Source organism: Suncus etruscus, chromosome 12 (assembly GCF_024139225.1).
Source record: "Suncus etruscus isolate mSunEtr1 chromosome 12, mSunEtr1.pri.cur, whole genome shotgun sequence".
NCBI lineage: Eukaryota > Metazoa > Chordata > Mammalia > Eulipotyphla > Soricidae > Suncus > Suncus etruscus.
In genome coordinates this window covers 271,301-289,899 of record NC_064859.1, presented here as the reverse complement: position 1 = coordinate 289,899, position 18,599 = coordinate 271,301, and the positions used below count along the sequence as shown (strand labels likewise).

The 18,599-nt window shown below is 38.3% G+C and overlaps 1 protein-coding gene and 1 non-coding gene across 2 annotated transcripts in view; both read left to right on the top strand.

The window, feature by feature from the left end:
* BMPER (BMP binding endothelial regulator) overlaps positions 1-18,599 on the top strand; it is a 375,585-nt gene that overhangs the window by 246,878 nt on the left and 110,108 nt on the right. The window contains exons 12-13 of the mRNA XM_049784999.1: positions 2,694-3,023; positions 10,047-10,383. Of these exons, the coding sequence (XP_049640956.1) occupies positions 2,694-3,023; positions 10,047-10,383 (667 nt within the window). The remainder of the gene's footprint in view (positions 1-2,693; positions 3,024-10,046; positions 10,384-18,599) is intronic.
* Positions 5,310-5,473, top strand: LOC126024892 (U1 spliceosomal RNA). Its single transcript, XR_007500978.1, has one exon. It is a non-coding gene; the product is annotated as a U1 spliceosomal RNA (small nuclear RNA).

The window sequence follows — 18,599 nt, the reverse complement described above, 5'->3', positions numbered from 1 at the left end:
AATACTGTCTGGGAGTGGGGGAGAAGAGAGAAGGGGCATTGGTGGTGGGAATGTTGCACTGGTGAAGGGGATGTTCTTTTTATGACTGACACTCAACTATTATCATGTTTTTAATATTGGTACTTAAATAAAGTTATTATGAAAAAAGATATGGTGGTAGATATGGAGAAGTGTGTGAAGAGAGAAAAAGAGAGAGAAAGAAAGAGGAGAGGGAGAAGCATGTCTTTTGCAGAGATAGGCAGGATATAGGGCAGTGGTGAGGGAACCTGAGACACTGATGCCAGAAAATATGCATTGGTGAAGGGAAGGGTGTTGGATATTGTATGACTCAACTCAATCATAAACAACTTTTAACTGTATTTCATGGGGATTCAAATAAAGTATTTTTAATTAAACAATAATTTAAAAGAACAAAGAAAAACAACAAAGATCTACCCTTTTACTTGTCAACCCCAAAGCACTATGAAGGGGTTCCATTTATATTAATGTGAGGGAAATATATGATTGGACCACAAGCTGTCTCAGAGAGAAAGGGCTGGATCATATAAAATGGGTGGTTTTATAAGTCTGGGTACTAATTACTGGGAGATGTAGTATCAGAAAAGAAGGTAATTCAACTGAAAAGAGAACAAGCAATGAACAGAAATGGAAGGTAAATTCAAATATTGCTTCTGACCTTACAGAACTTGTCTATACACTTCCTTCAGAAGTTCAGCCTTTTCCCTTAGTCTTTCCCTTAGCCTTCCCTTTTCCTTTATTCCTATATTTCCTTTATTATTAATAATAGTTTATTATAATTATATAGTATATATTATTTATCCCTATATTTCCTTTATTATTTCCTTATTTATCATTGAAATTCTCCTACATGCCCCCCAATCTCTTTTTTAGTTTCTCTCAAATATTAATAAGAAAACCTTATAGCACGGGCCCGGAGAGATAGCACAGCGGTGTTTGCCTTGCAAGCAGCCAATCCAGGACCAAAGGTGCTTGGTTCGAATCCCGGTGTCCCATATGGTCCCCTGAGCCTGCCAGGAGCTATTTCTGAGCAGACAGCCAGGAGTAACCCCTGAGCACCGCCGGGTGTGACCCAAAAAACCAAAAAAAAAAAAAAAAGAAAACCTTATAGCACAAGCAATTAATTTACTAATTAAAGTACATGTGAATTATAGGTAGTCACATGAAGTTGACATAAAATGACAGAAAACAACATAGCTCTCAAACTTTAGAAATAAAAACCAAAGGTTTTTCTTGGAAGTCATTGGTCCTATTGGCTGAATTGGTACATCCTTTGTCTTGACTAATGATTCTTGTCTTAGATGTTTAGATTTATGGCTGTATTTTATTTCATACTTTTGACCTGCTCTGCTGTTTGCTGGAAAAATTTTAAACTAGAGCTTTTATATTATTTAGGCTAAATTATGTAAATTAAGTCTTTATTTTTTTGTTATTCATGTCTTTTTGAAAACAGCTAAACTATCTTTACACAGTTACGAGATCAGTAAAAAATGTGCGTTAACAAAGACAAGAAATAATAGGATAGGAGTTAAGATGCTTTGCCTTGTATTCTACTAATTGATTCAATCCCCACATATAGTCCCCAATACTGCCACAAGTAATTCCTGAACACAGAAGTAATTCTGAACACAGAATTAGGTGTAAGTCTTGAGCATCACTGGCAAGGAAGGAAGGTAGGGAGTAAGGAAGGAAGAAAGGAAGGAAGGAAGACTAATTTCTTATGAAATCTTTGAGAGGCCTCCGAAGGAAGGAAGGAAGGAAGGAAGGAAGGAAGGAAGGAAGGAAGGAAGGAAGGAAGGAAGGAAGGAAGGAAGGAAGGAAGGAAGGAAGGAAGGAAGGAAGGAAGACTAATTTCTGATAAAATCTTTGAGAGGCCTCGGAAGGAAGGAAGGAAGGAAGGAGGAGGGAAGGAAGGAAGGAAGACTAATTTTTATAAAATCTTTGAAAAAAAAGAAAAAATATCTTTGAGAGGTCCCCAAAGTATATAACTGTATGGGGTATCATAAGTATTTGAATGAATAGTACTTTAAGTGATTAGTTCATAGGGACTTCTTAACTCTGGCAAGGGATGGATTATTCAATTTTTAACTTTCTAGGTAACTTTGAAAAATGATTAATTTCATCAGTACTTTTGTTCTCATCAGATCTTTTATTTATATTTTCATTTATTTTTTTTCTTAGTAAACACATGAAAGAAGTACATCATGTTTTGCTTTAAGACCTCAGGTGATATTTAGAATACCATGTTTTTAAATTTTTGTTCTCATTAAAAACATGATATCCATGTGGTGGTGTGTTGGCATGTGTATGATTTTTCTTTTATTTAATTTACTTGTTATATGAGGTTAGGTCAGTTCCACTTGCAAAACGATCTTCGTTTCCTCTCCCCATTCTTTGAACATCCTGTTGGCCACAGCACTGACAGTCAACAACTCTGGTTTGCTATAGGAATTCAGAAGCTCTATCAGTGGTTTTGAAGTGTCAAGCCACCTGGTCTTTGAGGTCTCAAACACTGGGAACAACCTTGCTTCGTCTTTTTCCTCTTTAGCCCATTGTCCTCAGAGCCTCTCTGCAGAGATCCACCCTTCCCTGGCAGGTGGATCACTGTAACCCCCGATGACACTTTGCCGTCTTTCCTTCATGCCTGACCCTGTTTTGTCTCTCGTCATCTGCAGAGCCTGGTGTATGCACAGTGTTTGGAGACCCTCACTACAACACTTTTGATGGCCGCACGTTTAACTTTCAGGGGACATGTCAGTACGTTTTGACGAAAGACTGCTCCTCCCCTGCCTCGCCCTTCCAGGTGCTGGTGAAGAATGATGCTCGCAGGACCCGCTCCTTCTCCTGGACCAAGTCGGTAGAGTTGGTGCTGGGCGCCAGCACCCTCAGCCTTCAGCAACACCTCACGGTGCGCTGGAATGGCACCCGGGTGGCACTGCCCTGCAGGGCGCCACACTTCCACGTGGACCTAGATGGCTACCTCTTGAAAGTGACCACCAAAGCAGGTGGGCTCCTCGGGGCCCCTTCTCTTTCCTCTCACCTGAGCATAGGGCTGTGCTCCTCACACTACTGCAGACCTTGAAGGGAGGGCTCAGGCATGGTCAGTTAGGATAGCTGGGGAAATTTGCATGCTCCACATCCAGTCCACATCTGAGATTCACCGACATCCAAGGCCTCTCTAGCGTGGTGCCAAGACATAGTGTTTATGCTCCTCAAATAGCCACTTTGCCAAGTTTCCTTGTGATTTTAGGTCTTTCAAGTCTAATTTAGAGTGACCAGTGTCTCTTTTGGCTGAGCTATAATGTGCTATTTTACATTAGGATATAGTTTTTCCTGGCTAGCATTTGTCTATAGTAGTGGGGAGTCCTACTAAGGGAACAAAATAATGCAGGTCTGTGGAACAAAATGTCTGACCAACCCTCTATCTCTTTACCTTGGGGATTACTGATGCTATGATTATGACCGAATCACTGACTCCAGTTGCAAGAGATGAAGGCTGCTTGCTCTGAAAATGCTTTCAGCCTGGTCTAGAGATGGCCTTTAGCTTCCTTTCTAGTTCTCCCATGTTCTCCACTGGACTCTGCATTTCTAGAGTGGCCAGATATAGCCCCACATCAATCTCTGTGGGATTGTCAGCAATGCTTTGAAAGCAAGGCATTCCAGAAGATAAATTCAGTTCGATTAGACCCAACTAATGAATTTAGTCTATTTGCACATCTTGTTTTTATCAAGTCAAATTCCTCTCATACACTCTAAGATGCTAAGGCATCTTATTTGTTAAATGGACATGGATGTATGATACATAAAATTAGTATCTTTCTTGATTTTTCTTTGATAAGAATTTAGTATTGTAATAGCAGCAAATAGGTCCAAGTTATTTTCATAAAACTAATCTGAAAGGAAAACATTTGGGAGAACTTTTGAGAGTCTATAGACATTCTTCTTTATTATACCTTTAGAAAGAGCCCTGTTATAGTTTCAATGCAGGTAAAACACTATGTGATAAATTGATTTGACTCTATGAAATGCTAGCTTTAGCTGAATAAAGCAGAAGGCCAAGGAGAATCTTGGTGAGCTTTTTCTTAGTGTATCACATGGTTTCAGTGAGAGAATATAAAATATTAATGGCTTGGAGCTTTTGCAAATCAGGGTATTCCCATCTTAATAATGTAAGGGGCAGATGTGAATCTGTTTAGTTGACTTTATAGGGCTAAGTCTTGCTCAGAAATTCAGACACTATTGTTCTATCTTGATGACATGCTGTTCTGCAGATGGAGAGACCTCAGTGGCTTCTTAATAAGAGCAGTAGTTTGTGGCTCCCTATAAAATGTGAACAGGATGACCTGTTACAGCACTTATTAGAAACACCTTGCCTATCTGTGTGCAAGCCAACTAAACACGATGGAATCTATTGATATGGAAATTATTAGTCAACCACAACCCCATTCTCAAAGATCATGGGATGCTCAGAGATTACTAACACTCTAGGAGTTTTTGTACTGTTCCACACCCAGCTGACAATACCTTGTGGAATAAGTGTATTTTTAATAATATTTTTGTATTGTAAAAATGAACAAAGCAATGAAGCTGCTATGAAAGTAATAATAGATTATAAATATGATAATTAGATTAGAGGAATTAACTCATAGGCCTTAAACTTAGTTTTACAATGTCTTTTATTTTTCCATCTCTCATATCACAATGCAAGTAAATTATGAATGCACCACATACCAGCTGAAAAAATTTCTGTAGTGTGTGTGAGGCATACGAGTCTTCTTCCTAGGGAAGAACGATTCCTCTGGGTACTAAACTGGCTTTAACATTATCCTCTGAATGGAACAGTTACATTTTCAGACAATAGTGTTTTGTACTCTGATATGCCAATCTCAGTGTGAGTACCCATTGGGATATTTTCTTTTTACTGCCTGTTGATTGTCTATTTAAACTAGCACAGTGCATTATTTGAATGCTTTTCCAAATATTTTTTTCTGCTTCATAAACCTGTATGATCACAGAGTACTTTCCTACCAATTGAAAGCTTAAATCAAGCCTGCATTTGGCCCAGCCGCAGAGGTTCCTAGCTGCTACATTTCATGATAGAGGCACTGTGGTCAAAGAGGTACAGGTGGCTGTATTTCTAGTAGAGTTGGTCAGGCATTATTGACTGATAATAACAACTGGGTTACTAGAGACATGTAGAAAAGGTTAGTAGCTTGAGAAAGTACTTCCTACCCCAACACTTCCCATACTCCAATTCTCTGCCCTTTGAAAATAGTTTAAGAATCATTGCCACACTTACCTGGCAGGGGAGATAATATGATCACAAAGGTGGTTTCCCCAGGGCGAGGTTCACCCATTGCACTCTAGGTGTGCTGACCCCTGCAATTTCCCCAAATGTGGGAATCTAGACTGCGTAATTTGTGGTAGTGGGGGACTGCATTTACACTCTCCCCTGGGAAAAAAATCTTTGTCACCTGTCATCTTTTCACTGTACCAACTCTACTTGAAACATACTCTCTCATGTATTCGTACACATATTCATACTCACACCTGCACACTTACACATGTACATTCATTCAGACTATCAATGTACATACACTCTTAGTATTCACATGCATATGTGTACAACATATATATTCATGAACACACACTTTCCTTCCCTTTGTGGGGGCTAAGATCTGATTAGAAAACTTCAGCTTTTGTGAGGTATCACTGTGTATATATGTACCTCCAAATTTACATCCCCTTTCTCTTTCAAGTGAGCAATAACATCACCAAAACCCAAACAAATCAATGCAAAGAAAAACAACACAGTGTTAAAAATCAATTTCCAGGGCTGGAGAGATAGCATGGAGATAAGGCATTTGCCTTTCATGCAGAAGGTCATCGGTTCGAATCCCAGCATCCCATATGGTCCCCTGTGCCTGCCAGGAGCAATTTCTGAGCATGAAGCCAGGAATAACCCCTGAGCACTGCCGGGTGTGACCCAAAAACCACACACACCAAAAAAAATCAATTTCCTCTTCCACCCACCCCCAACAAAAACAAAAACCAAAAAACTAAGAAGTGATCTGGAGTCAAGTCACACATTTGAAAGGTGAAGAACAAGTTGGTGAAACATTCACTGGTGAGCAGGGAAAATTAGAAGGCCCTTCACACAGTGGAAGGAATGTGGCTTCTGCTCACGTCCTCACATGGGACATGTGCTTTGGCTTTAGCCTCTGACTCTGCCAGTTATTCCTACCCAATTTCTCATGCAGAGAATTGGGAAACTCATCACAGCTGCAGAAAGGACAATCCCCCAAACACTGCCAGAATGTTTTCATCTCATAAGAGACCTATTTAAAATATCTTTTGGAAGATCAATTTCTTCAAATATAACTTAGTCTTTTAGACTGTCATTACTATACTCTACTTTGAAATGGACTTTACTCACGTAGAGGGTTAAAAAAATAGGCAAACACATGTTTATGAGATATTATTAGAAAGAGACATCTTCAGCGGAATTAATCATCTCTTGGCAACATAAAACCAGATCAGCATTGGTCCATGAAAATGCTCTTACTACTACAATAACACAAAAGAGGAAGAAAAGAGAATGAAGGAACAAATATTCTCTTATGTTGATGCCTATGTTTTATGAATGTGATGTCAATATTTTTTGAGAAAAAATTTCTAAATATGCTGTGGGTCTTCATCTTCTGAAGCATATAGAAACTACCAAAAATGGGGGCAGGGGAAGAGAAGAATAGAATGATGGCTTGTTCACTATGAGCTGAATTCCCATGGACTTAGTTGCCCAAAGTTTCCAATTTATTGTATCATTGTCAGTAATGTTGCTGGAGCTCCTTTGGATGTAAATCTCAATCTTTGTGGCATTTGGAAGAATAGTATTTTCCTGCTGTCTAGGAACGAGATTTGTAGCTTGGAAAATTTTGCAACATGGAAAATCTTTGGTCTTATGCTCTAGAAGTTAGAAGTTGTATGGCACTGATTTTCTTCCCTCATTTTTCTAGCAGGGCAGCTGCCTGGCTACAATATTGGAAGGTCAGATTTCTTCTATACTTTAGAGAATATATTACAAATCATATTACAGTTTGCTTGTGTTTCTTAAAGACTTGTTTCAGTGTCTTAACTAGCATGAAATTCACAATTATTTTGCCTTCATGGATTGGATGTATCTGTTTGCAGGGTAGTTCATTCTTTACTGAGAATACACTATGTGCCAAAAAACATGTCAGATGATGGTGTTAGAAAAAGTATAACTCATTCTGTGTGGTTATTGCAATTGTCAGAGACTCCACGATCTCCCAGAGACCCACTTTAGGGAAGCCTAGAAAGGCCCTAAGTAGTGGTTCTTTCCTCTTATCGCCTAGCCTTTTGAGATACTCTCTTCAAATTATTTTCAAGAAAGATGTTCTTAGGATCTTTCTTATTTCTTTACCCTACATAGCCATTGCTCTTCTCAACTCAGTTTTTCTCCTCAACCAAGAAATATGTCATATTTACCTTAAACTAAGAAAACTTTCATTTCTTTAATATACCCAATAGTGACATCTCTATATGACTAATTTCTTGAGACACCCAGTTGTGCCACTGATTTATTCTGTCACTAACCCCTTAATTCAGATCTGTAGTTATTTCCTGTGTCTTATGATAGGAATGTTGTTTGGCTGGCTTTCTCACCTCCTGGACCATTTCCAGACTTAAGGAATATTGGCATTAGAGTCTTACTTCTTGGAATTTCTTACTGATATTTTATTACTCAGATATTTCCTTAAGCCAGTACTTGATCCATATCTTCTTATACTCTCTCTTTTTTTCTTTTTTTTGCCTTTCTCACGATCAACTATCTGCCAGCTTCTGAGCCTCATGAGAACACATACTTATTGGCCCAATCTTTATTCTAAAGAAACTAAAGCAAAGTAATTATAAAGATGAGACCTGTTCTTTCTAGGCATTCAGAATAGGCTACATAAAAGTCTAAATTTTGTCAGAAAACCAAAAAAAATGTACTCTTGGATATATGACTTTTAACTGTTAAAAAGAGAAATTCTTAGGAGACAGTGACAGTGAAGATTGAGAAGTTTCAAGGCAGAAACATACATCTACCTTTTGCAGAAGGTAGGCCAGGTTCTTGCAGTGAACTATCTAGATTAGCCAGGTATCACCTAAGTGCTTCCTGACCACTTAGTAGCACTTGAGAAATGAAAACAAAGCAAACAAGTAAAAAATGACTCTTTTCTCCATAGATTTTGGCAAGAGTGACCCCTGAAACCTATGTGTAGCTTAGACAAATGTTCCAAGGAAATTTAATGGTCAATTTAAGAAGGGGTTTATATTCTCCACATTCTGGAGTGAAGATAGCTTTTCTAGTAAAGAAGATGTTGTCTACTAATTCTATTAATCCATAAGGGCCAAGACGTCTTAAACGTTTGAAGCTAATGAGGGATAGAAACACAAGTTGAGAGCTGCAAAGGTTAGAATTTTACAACAAGCCAGAAGTTGGGTCAAGACTTGTTTATTGTCGAGTTATTGGTCATCCCTCAGGAATGACTATAAAATAATAAGGGAATAAACATTTTTATTTGTGTGAGTATGGTCCTTGAAGAAAATGTTTTCAGAAGCTTGATATTTTATCACTGTAATACTCTGACTGCAGCAAATAATTTGGCAATTTTTATTATGCATTTGGCACAATAAAAAGGAAATTTGAGGATGAAAGAAAAAATACAATTAAAATGATAATCTTCATTTTCTTTTACTCCACATTATAGTAGCCATTAGGTAGGAGAAAGAATGGTTTGAATCAATATAATTACTCTAGAAAAGAGAAAAAATAAACCTTAGCAGCCTGCTCAATGAGCAGCCTATTATAAAGGTATAGAACATATCATGATAAAGACAAACTTTTTTTTGTTTTTGTTTTGGGGCCACACCTGATGATGCTCATGGGTTACTCCTGGCTTTGTGCTCAGAAAATCACTCCTGGTTTGGGGGACACTGAGGACCAAACCGAGGTCTGAAGGACAAACTTTTTATACTTAATAAGCTTTTAGTGGGGCGGAGAAATAGCACAGCAGTAGGATGTTAGCCTTGCAAACAGCCGATCCAGGAGAAATGGTGGTTTGAATCCTGGCATCCCATATGATCCCCTGTGCCTGCCAGGAGCGATTTCTTAGCACAGAGCCAGTGGTAACGCCTGAGTGCCTCCAGGCGTGACCCCCAAAACAAACAACAACAACAAAGCAAAATAAAAAGCTCTTAGCATCATTAAGTAAATGGTTCGGGTAGTTAGGTTGGGGGGCGGGTGGATAAAGGTCAGTCCTAGGGATACTAGGCTAACTGGGTCAATTATTCAGTGCTAGAGCCTGGGGTTGTAGTTTTGAGGAACACCAAGGTCTCCTCAGAAGTGATAGGGAGTCTTCCATGGCGATACCTGTGGTATATGAAAATATTTCCATAATCTTTGCCTCTTGTCCCACCTTGGCCTTCCAGGCGGGGGCGCTGTTGAGAGCCGAATAAATAGTTTGGGAGCGAGGTGTTCAGGGTCTTTTGTCAGAGTTGGCTGGCTGGCTCTAGGTCTGTTTCGGAGCTAGCAGCAGGCTGACAAAGGACTCTCTTTGCCCAACCTTTTACTCCTTAACCCTCCTGTCTGTGTGGATTATTTGCTGCAGATCAATATTACCAAGATCTCCCCCCAAAAGGGGACAAGGGAATGGGAATCAATTTCTCATTCTGGGAGCTCTTTGCGGATACACAACCAACCAACAAAGGAGTATACGGGACCCAACAAATAGGGCAACAATACCCAGTGATGCTTGCGAAGCCCTTTGATGCTTCTATACTATCTGCTTAGTCATGATTCATGTGATTTTATAGAAAGTTTGTTTGGTCAACATATACAAGATATATCAAGATTCTCGAAGTTCTTTGTTAGGATATAGTTATATTACAATGTGTATAGTATAAGAACATAGAAATTCTTTGTGAATTTAGAGTGTTTTTTCCCTTTTCTTTTCTGCTAGGTTTGGAAATATCATGGGATGGAGACAGTTTTGTAGAAGTTATGGCTGCCCCCCATCTCAAGGGCAAGCTTTGTGGTCTTTGTGGCAACTACAATGGACATAAGCGTGATGACTTAATTGGAGGGGATGGAAACTTCAAATTTGATGTGGATGACTTTGCAGAGTCCTGGAGGGTGGAGTCTAATGAGTTCTGCAACAGGCCCCAGAGAAAGCCTGTGCCTGAACTGTGTCAGGGGACAGTGAAGGTAAAACTCCGTGCTCATCGAGAATGTCAGAAACTCAAATCCTGGGAATTTCAGACTTGTCACTCAACAGTGGACTATGCAACTTTCTACCGGTAAGTTTAGTTTTCTGAAATATGGGTTTGGGTTGTGGATAGATAGACTTGACGATGGAACAGAGTATATCAGATTTCATGGTAGACAAAACAAGAGACATGAAAACAAAGGGCACATACTCCTTCTTTTACTTTTTTTTTTTTTTTTTTTTTGGTTTTTCGGGCCACACCCGTTTGATGCTCAGGCGTTACTCCCGGCTAAGCACTCAGAATTGCCCCTGACTTGGGGGGACCATATGGGACGCCGGGGGATCGAACAGTGGTCCTTCCTTGGCTAGCGCTTGTAAGGCAGACACCTTACCTCTAGATCACCTCGCCAGCCCCACCTTCTTCTTTTTCTTTAAGACTGATCTTGTATTGAATCAGTTTTAGGCTGTGTTCTAAGTGAGAAAAGTTTAAGAAATATTTCAGAATAATTTTCTTTAAGGAATTAGTTTTTAAGTGCCTCATAGCTTATGGGAATGTTGGGAAATCCCTTACATATATAAGCATAATCTTGACTTTACATTTGAGAAATGTTTCCCAAAGTCTGGTCTATGACAGAGTAGTATTAGGCTAAGGTAGAAATCTCACATCACTTTGGCTGCCTTTGGATGATTTAGTGAGCTCAGTGGTTCTAGATTTGGGGTAGAGTTCAATCTATTTCATGTTCTTGCCCCAAACATATTAGCACAGGGAAAACATGGAAGCACAATGGGAATATTGGATCTTGGCATCAATGTGACTTTGGTTCCAGTGTTATAAAGAATAGAAAAAGAAATTTAAGATGGAGGAAAAATGGTCTTTTATTAAAGATTTGGGTCTCCTAATTTTTTTAACTTTGCTAAACCCTTTCCATGCAAACCACCAGGCTAAAAAGAGAGCTAGACTCAACTTTTATGCTAAAAACTTGCTTTAGTGTGTTCATGAATTTGGCCTGAATCTACTTGTATTTATTACACACCAATTCCATGGGTTCAAGAGCTCTTATTGCGTATAACTTTAACTACCACGGGTGTGGGAGGGAAAATGAGATACATAGTTCCAAAGGCCTTGTTTAAGTGATTTGCCTATGCCTCTTAAAATGAGAAGACTCCTGTGGTCTGAAGCCACAGAGAAGTTATTTTTACTCTTTAATTGCCACCAGTTTATTTTCCCCAGTTCTCATTAAATGTGATCTTTTTTTTTTATTTGATCTTTGTACATAAAAGATAAAGTTCCATAAAGACAGCTCAAAGTGGGATGGAAAAAGGATGGTGTCTGTCATCACAAATCCCTGAACATGGCTGTATCTGCCAAACTATTTGGCTGCAACTCATACATTTAGCTCTTTCAAGCCATTTTGGGGGATATGATTTGAATTCTCTGAGTTCTATTCCTCCCTTCCTTGTGTTCCCCAACCTAGATCGGCCCAATACCTTGTCTATTGATACTAAAATGTCTTAATGTGAGACTTTGGACTGAACTAAGGAGCTGAGCAAAAATCAGCTTGTCTTTCGATTCTAAATGTCCAACACTTCAAGGTCTTATGAGCAGCATCTGAGCATAACAATGACGGTTTGTGGCATTTCAGACTTGAAAACCAGTGCTGACATATACTTTTGAATAATCATCAGAGTTCTCTATACCCCAACTTGCTTGTCTATGAAAGGGGAATGATAAAAGAACCCATCATTGTAAGTTGTCCTTTATTTTTTTTTCTTTCTTCCTTCCTTCTTCCTTCCTTCCTTCCTTCATTACTTTTTCTTTCTTTCTTTCTTTCTTTCTTTCTTTCTTTCTTTCTTTCTTTCTTTCTTTCTTTCTTTCTTTCTTTCTTTCTTTCTTTCTTTCTTTCTTTCTTTCTTTCTTTCTTTCTTTCTTTCTTTCTTTTTTTTATTTTAATTTTTTTTTTAATTTAAACACCTTGATTACATACATGATTGTGTTTGGGTTTCAGTCATAAAAGGAACACCACCCATCACCAGTGCAACATTCCCATCACCCAAGTCCCAAATCCCCCTCCTCCCCACCCAACCCCCGCCTGTACCCTAAACAGGCTCTACATTTCCCTCATACATTCTCAATATTAGGACAGTTCAAAATGTAGTTATTTCTCTAACTAAACTCATCACTCTTTGTGGTGAGCTTCCTGAGGTGAGCTGGAACTTCCAGCTCTTTTCTCTTTTGTGTCTGAAAATTATTATTACAAGGGCGTCTTTCATTTTTCTTAAAACCCATAGATGAGTGAGACCATTCTGCGTTTTTCTCTCTCTCTCTGACTTATTTCACTCAGCATAATAGATTCCATGTACATCCATGTATAGGAAAATTTCATGACTTCATCTCTCCTGACAGCTGCATAATATTCCATTGTGTATATGTACCACAGTTTCTTTAGCCATTCGTCTGTTGAAGGGCATCTTGGTTGTTTCCAGAGTCTTGCTATGGTAAATAGAGCTGCAATGAATATAGGTGTAAGGAAGGGGTTTTTGTATTGTATTTTTGTGTTCCTAGGGTATATTCCTAGGAGTGGTATAGCTGGATCGTATGGGAGCTCGATTTCCAGTTTTTGGAGGAATCTCCATATCGCTTTCCATAAAGGTTGAACTAGACAGCATTCCCACCAGCAGTGGATAAGAGTTCCTTTCTCTCCACATCCCCGCCAACACTGTTTATTCTCATTCTTTGTGATGTGTGCCATTCTCTGGGGTGTGAGGTGGTATCTCATCGTTGTTTTGATTTGCATCTCCCTGATGATTAGTGATGTGGAACATTTTTTCATGTGTCTTTTGGCCATGCGTATTTCTTCTTTGTCAAAGTGTCTGTTCATTTCTTCTCCCCATTTTTTGATGGGGTTAGATGTTTTTTTCTTGTAAAGTTCTGTCAGTGCCTTGTATATTTTGGAGATTAGCCCCTTATCTGATGGGTATTGGGTGAATAGTTTCTCCCACTCAGTGGGTGGCTCTTGTATCCTGGGCACTATTGCTGACATATACTTTTGAATAATCATCAGAGTTCTCTATACCCCAACTTGCTTGTCTATGAAAGGGGAATGATAAAAGAACCCATCATTGTAAGTTGTCCTTTAGATGCAGCTAGATTATGGCCATATACACACATACTCAACTCAGTGCCCAAATCAAGTGCTATATTACTATTTGTGTTAGCATTTTTTTTTTTGCTCTTAATGAAATTAATACAATTGTTGTAAAAACTGAAAGAAGAAGTTAATAGCAACACAATAATAGTTGGAGACCTCAACAATTCTTAACAAGCATATGGCCTCTTTTGGAAGATATTCTAACACAACTACACATTAGTATTGTGTTCTTTGCCTAAAATAGAGTTAAAAATGAGGCAAAATGTGGGTGGAGGGGTATGGAGAGCCTTGGTGGTGAGAATGTTGCATTGATAAAGTGGGGGGGTGTTCTTTTTGTGACTAAAACCCAACTACAGGCATGTTCGTAATCATGGTGTTTAAATAAAGACAAAAAAAAAAAGAATAAAAGAGGAAGCCTGCTATCAGAGCTCTCAGGGCAGATCTTTGAAGGTTAACTGCAGCACAAAGAGACATTTGAGGAGAGCCATTCTAGAGCCTGAGACTCAAGTGTCACAAGATGACTCTGGTCAGTGAGGAGAAAAAAATTTGAGGACTTCAGAACACAAAGGATGGGGTCCGTTCTTTCCCATCCCCCCTACCTAATTCTGAGGGATCTTCAGTTCTCCTCACCAGAATACAGCCTGGGATCACCAATACGCTTCTCTCCACACAATTGTTTACCCAATCATATTGCTCACACCATTGAGACAATGAGAAACACCTTCCTATACACATGAAATTCACAAGGCCACCCACCTTTGTTGTGGAAGTCCATAAAAAGAAAAAAAATGAGATAGAACCAGCAGCCTATCCATCTGTTTGTTTTTAAAAAACCCATTTTATAGGAATGCATTGAAAACAAAATTTGGAGAGTTTTGCAGAAATTATTCATAAACTTTTCCTACTTTGAAAATTTCTCTTCCCTTTATTGACTTGTTTTTACTATGTCCCCTGGACCACAAGCAAATGTATGATGAGTGCCTTGGTAAAAGCCACAAGAGATGACTGACATGAACAGAGAATAAACTGTTTGATGGATGTTACCTTTATTCCCTTCAATGATTACAGCAGAATGGAGTGGATGTTCACCATTTCTTTGTGTATCAAGGGTTTGGTGTACCATTTTAGGAGCTTAGGAGAATGCTCTTATAATCTTTGCACATAGTTTCCACATATATTCCTTTCTTCTTCTTTTTTTAATTTAATATTTCTTTGTTTTTTGTAAGATTAATTCTCTTTTATGGCATTTTTTTCATTTCATTGAATTTTTATTTATTTATTTATTTATTTCTTTATTTAAGCACCATGATTACAGACATGATTGTAGTTTGGTTTTAGTCATAAAAAGAACACCCCTCTTCACCAGTGCAACATTCTTACCACCAATGTCCTTCCTTTGCCACATCCACCTGCATTTGAAAGAGGCATTCTACTTCTTAAACTCATTAACAATGTCATGATAGTGTAGTCATCTCTCTAACTAAATTCACCACTCTTTGTGGTGAGATTCACTTAGAGAGATGATCCTTCCAGCCCTCATCTCTGTTATCTCTGGCCATTATTACAATAATGTCTTGTTTTTCTTAAAACCCATAGATGAGTGAGAGTATTCTCTGTTAATTTCATAGCCTGCCACTTTTTTATATGAATGTCTTGTTTCTAGAAGGTTTTGGTAGAGTCTTTAGGATTTCTATATATAGTATTATGTCATCTACAAATAGTGAAAGCTTGACTTCTTCCTATCCTATCTGAATGCCCAAGAACTTCCACCACTATGTTGAATAGGAGTAGTGAGCTTTGTCTTGTACCAGATATTAGAGGAAAGGCTTTTAGTTTATCTCCATTGAGAATAATATTTGCCCTTGGCTTGTTGTAGATGGCCTAACTATATTGAGAAAAGTTTCTTTTATTCCCATCTTGGTGAAAGTTTTTTTTTTTTTATTAAGAATGGGTGTTGGACCATATTGAATGCTTTCTCTGCATCTATTTATGTGATCATATGGTTTCTATTTTTCTTTTTGTTTATATGGTGTATTATATTGATTGATTGATGTATGTTAAACCATCCTTGCATTCCTGGAATGAAACCTACTTGGTCATGGTGTATGACCTTCTTGATGAGGCATTGGATCCTATTTGCCAGGAGTGTGTTGAGGATCTTTGCATCCGTGTTCATCAGGGATATTGGTCTGTAGTTTTCCTTTTTGCAGCATCTCTGTCTGGTTTTGGAATCAAGGTGATGTTGGTTTCATAAAAACTATTTGGGAGTGTCCCTGTTTCTTTAATTTTATGAAAGAGCCTGAGAATCATTGGTAGTAGTTTCTCTTGAAAGGTTTCAAAGAATTCGTTAGTAAATCCACGAGGCCTAGGCTTTTGTTTTGGGGAAGACTTTTGGTTACCATTTTAATTTTCTCAGTAGTGATGAGTCTGTTTCGATATACTAGATCATCCTGATTTAACCTTGGGAGGATTATAAGTCCAAGAATTTATCCATTTCTTTCAGGTTCTCATATTTTGTGACATAGTTTCCAAAGTAGTCTCTGATTATCATTTGAATCTCTGCATTATCTGTAGATCTCCCCTGTTCATTTCTAATCTGGTTTATTAAGTTTTTCTCTCTCCTTTTCTTTGTGAGTTTTGCTAGTGGTTTATCAATCTTGTTGTTTTTTTTTCCAAAAAACTAACTTTCGCTTTCGTTGATCCTTCGAATTGATTTTTGGATTTCCACTTCATTGATTTCTGCTCTAAGCTTTGTTATTTCTTCTGACTACCTATTTTTGTTTTCTTTTGTTAATAACTCCCTAATTTTATAAGCTGTGTCATTAAGCTGTTTAAGTAGGCCCCTTCTTCCTTCTTGATGTGTGCTTGCAAAGCAATATATTTTTCTCTTAATACCACTTTTGCTGTGTCCCATAGATTCTGATAATTTGCATCTCCATTAGCATTTCTTTCCAGAATTTTTTTTATTTCCACTTTGATTTTATCCCTGACCCACTGGTTGTTCATAGTGAGCTGTTTAATTTTGTGTTGAAGTTTTTCTTATGTGTCCTTTTATAGCTCACTTTTAATTTCAGTATACTGTGATCTGAAAAGGTTGTTTTTACCATTTCTATGCTCTTTATTTTATGGAGATATGTTTTATGGGCTAAAATGTGGTCTATCCTGGAGAATGACCCATGTGCATTGTAAAAGAATGTGTATCCAGTTTTGTGGGGATAAAGTGCCATATATATATACACACTAGTCCACTTTCTTCCATTTCTGTTTTCAGAGCTAATATACTCTTGTTGGGTTTCAGCCTGGTTGACCTATCAAGGGGTGACAGGGCAGTGTTGAGGTCTCCAACTATTATTGTGTTGCTATTAACGTCTTCTTTCAGTTTTTCCAACAATTGTATTAAATATTTGCTGGTTCCTTATTGGGTGTGTATATGTTTAGAAGTGTGATTTCATCCTTTTGTACATATCCTTTGATTAGTATGAAATATCCATCTTTGTTCCTTATAGCTTTTCTGAGTCTAAATTTTATGCCATCAGATTCAATATGGCCACTCTAGCTTTTTTAAGGGAATTATTTTCTTGGATGACTTTCCTCCAGCCTTTGATTTTGAGTCTATGTGTGTTCTGACTATTCAGGTGTGTTTCTTGTAGGCAGCAGAATGTTGGATTCAGCTTTTTGATCCATTTTGCCACTCAGTATCCATTGACATTGAGAGATAATTTCATGGGATTTATTGTCAGCTTTATAAAGGAGTTTTGTGTGTCTGTTCTTTTGTCTTGTCTTAAAGTAGAACTTTTAATTTTTCTTTTTAAGGCTGGTTTCAAGGTTATAAAGTTTCTGAACTGTTGTTTAGTTCAGGGCTCCATTATGTTGCAAATCAGCCCCTGAAGAGGTTGACTGATGAAGGGATGGAGGATGAAGTCTTTCCCCTCCAGCTCGGAGCACACGTCTGCCACCCTGTCCAGCAGACGGTTCTGAGGTGAAATGGTGGGTAAACAGCTTGCAGTGGAAATATTAGCTTTATTCGGTGGACAAGACTGAAGTCCAAGGTCTCAGCCTCAGTTCCAGCCAACCACCCCTCACCTTCCCCAGAATCAGGTACCACCCAATGGTGGGATCAGATACCACCCAATGGTGGAAGCAGAATCAGGTACCACCCTAGGGTGAGGGCAGAATGCCAGGTCACACCCTAGGGTAGGGCACAATCACCGGATCAGGGTAGGGTCAGTAACATAATAATCCCAAAAATATTTACATACACAACAGTTGTTTATCTGTGAAGCTATATATACTTCCTTCAGATCTGAAAGTAAGTCTGGCAGGATGCAGTATTTTCTGCAAAGCATTCATTTTGTTGAGTTTTGTCACTACATCTTGCCACTGCCTTCTGGCCTGAGGGTTTCTTGTGACAGGTCTGCTGTAAGTCTTAAAAATGCTCCTTTAAATGTAATTTTCCTTTTTGATCTTGCTGCTTTCAGGATTATATCCCTATCTGTGGGATTCATTATTGTGACTAGGATATGTCTTGAGGTGCTTTTCTTTGGGTCTCTTCTGGCTGGTACTCTTTGGGCATGCAGAATTTGGTTGCATGTCGTATTGAGCTATTGGAATTTCTCTGCAATGATGTCCTTGACTGTTGATTTTTTCCTAGGGATTTTTTTTTCCTGTGTCTCTGGAACTCCTATAATTATTATTTTGTTTCTGTTGAGTTTATCAAAGACTTCTAGTTTCATCTCTTTACATTCTTTGAGTATTTTTTCCATTGTCTGATCATTTGCTTTAAGGCTCTTTTCCAATCTCTTTTGTTGTATGGAGTTTTTATTCATCTATACTTCCAGCTCACTGATTATGTCCTCAGCTACTGTTACTCTATTGGAGAAGATTTCCGTTGTGGTTTTCATTCCATCTATTGGGTTTTTCAGACCTGTTATTTCAGTTTGGCATTTTCTGATTTCTGTCTTTGTAGTCTGTTCAGCTCAATCTATGCTTTCTTTGAGTTCTATGAACATCTTCTATAGTTCTTCTCTAAACTCCTTATCTGAGAGGCTAAATAGGTGGTTGGCTCTTCTCAGGTTATCGGAGTTGCCATCTTAATTCTTTATGCATGGAGTTGGCCTGTGTTTCTTCCCCATTTTCTCGCTTGTAGTGTGGTTTTTTC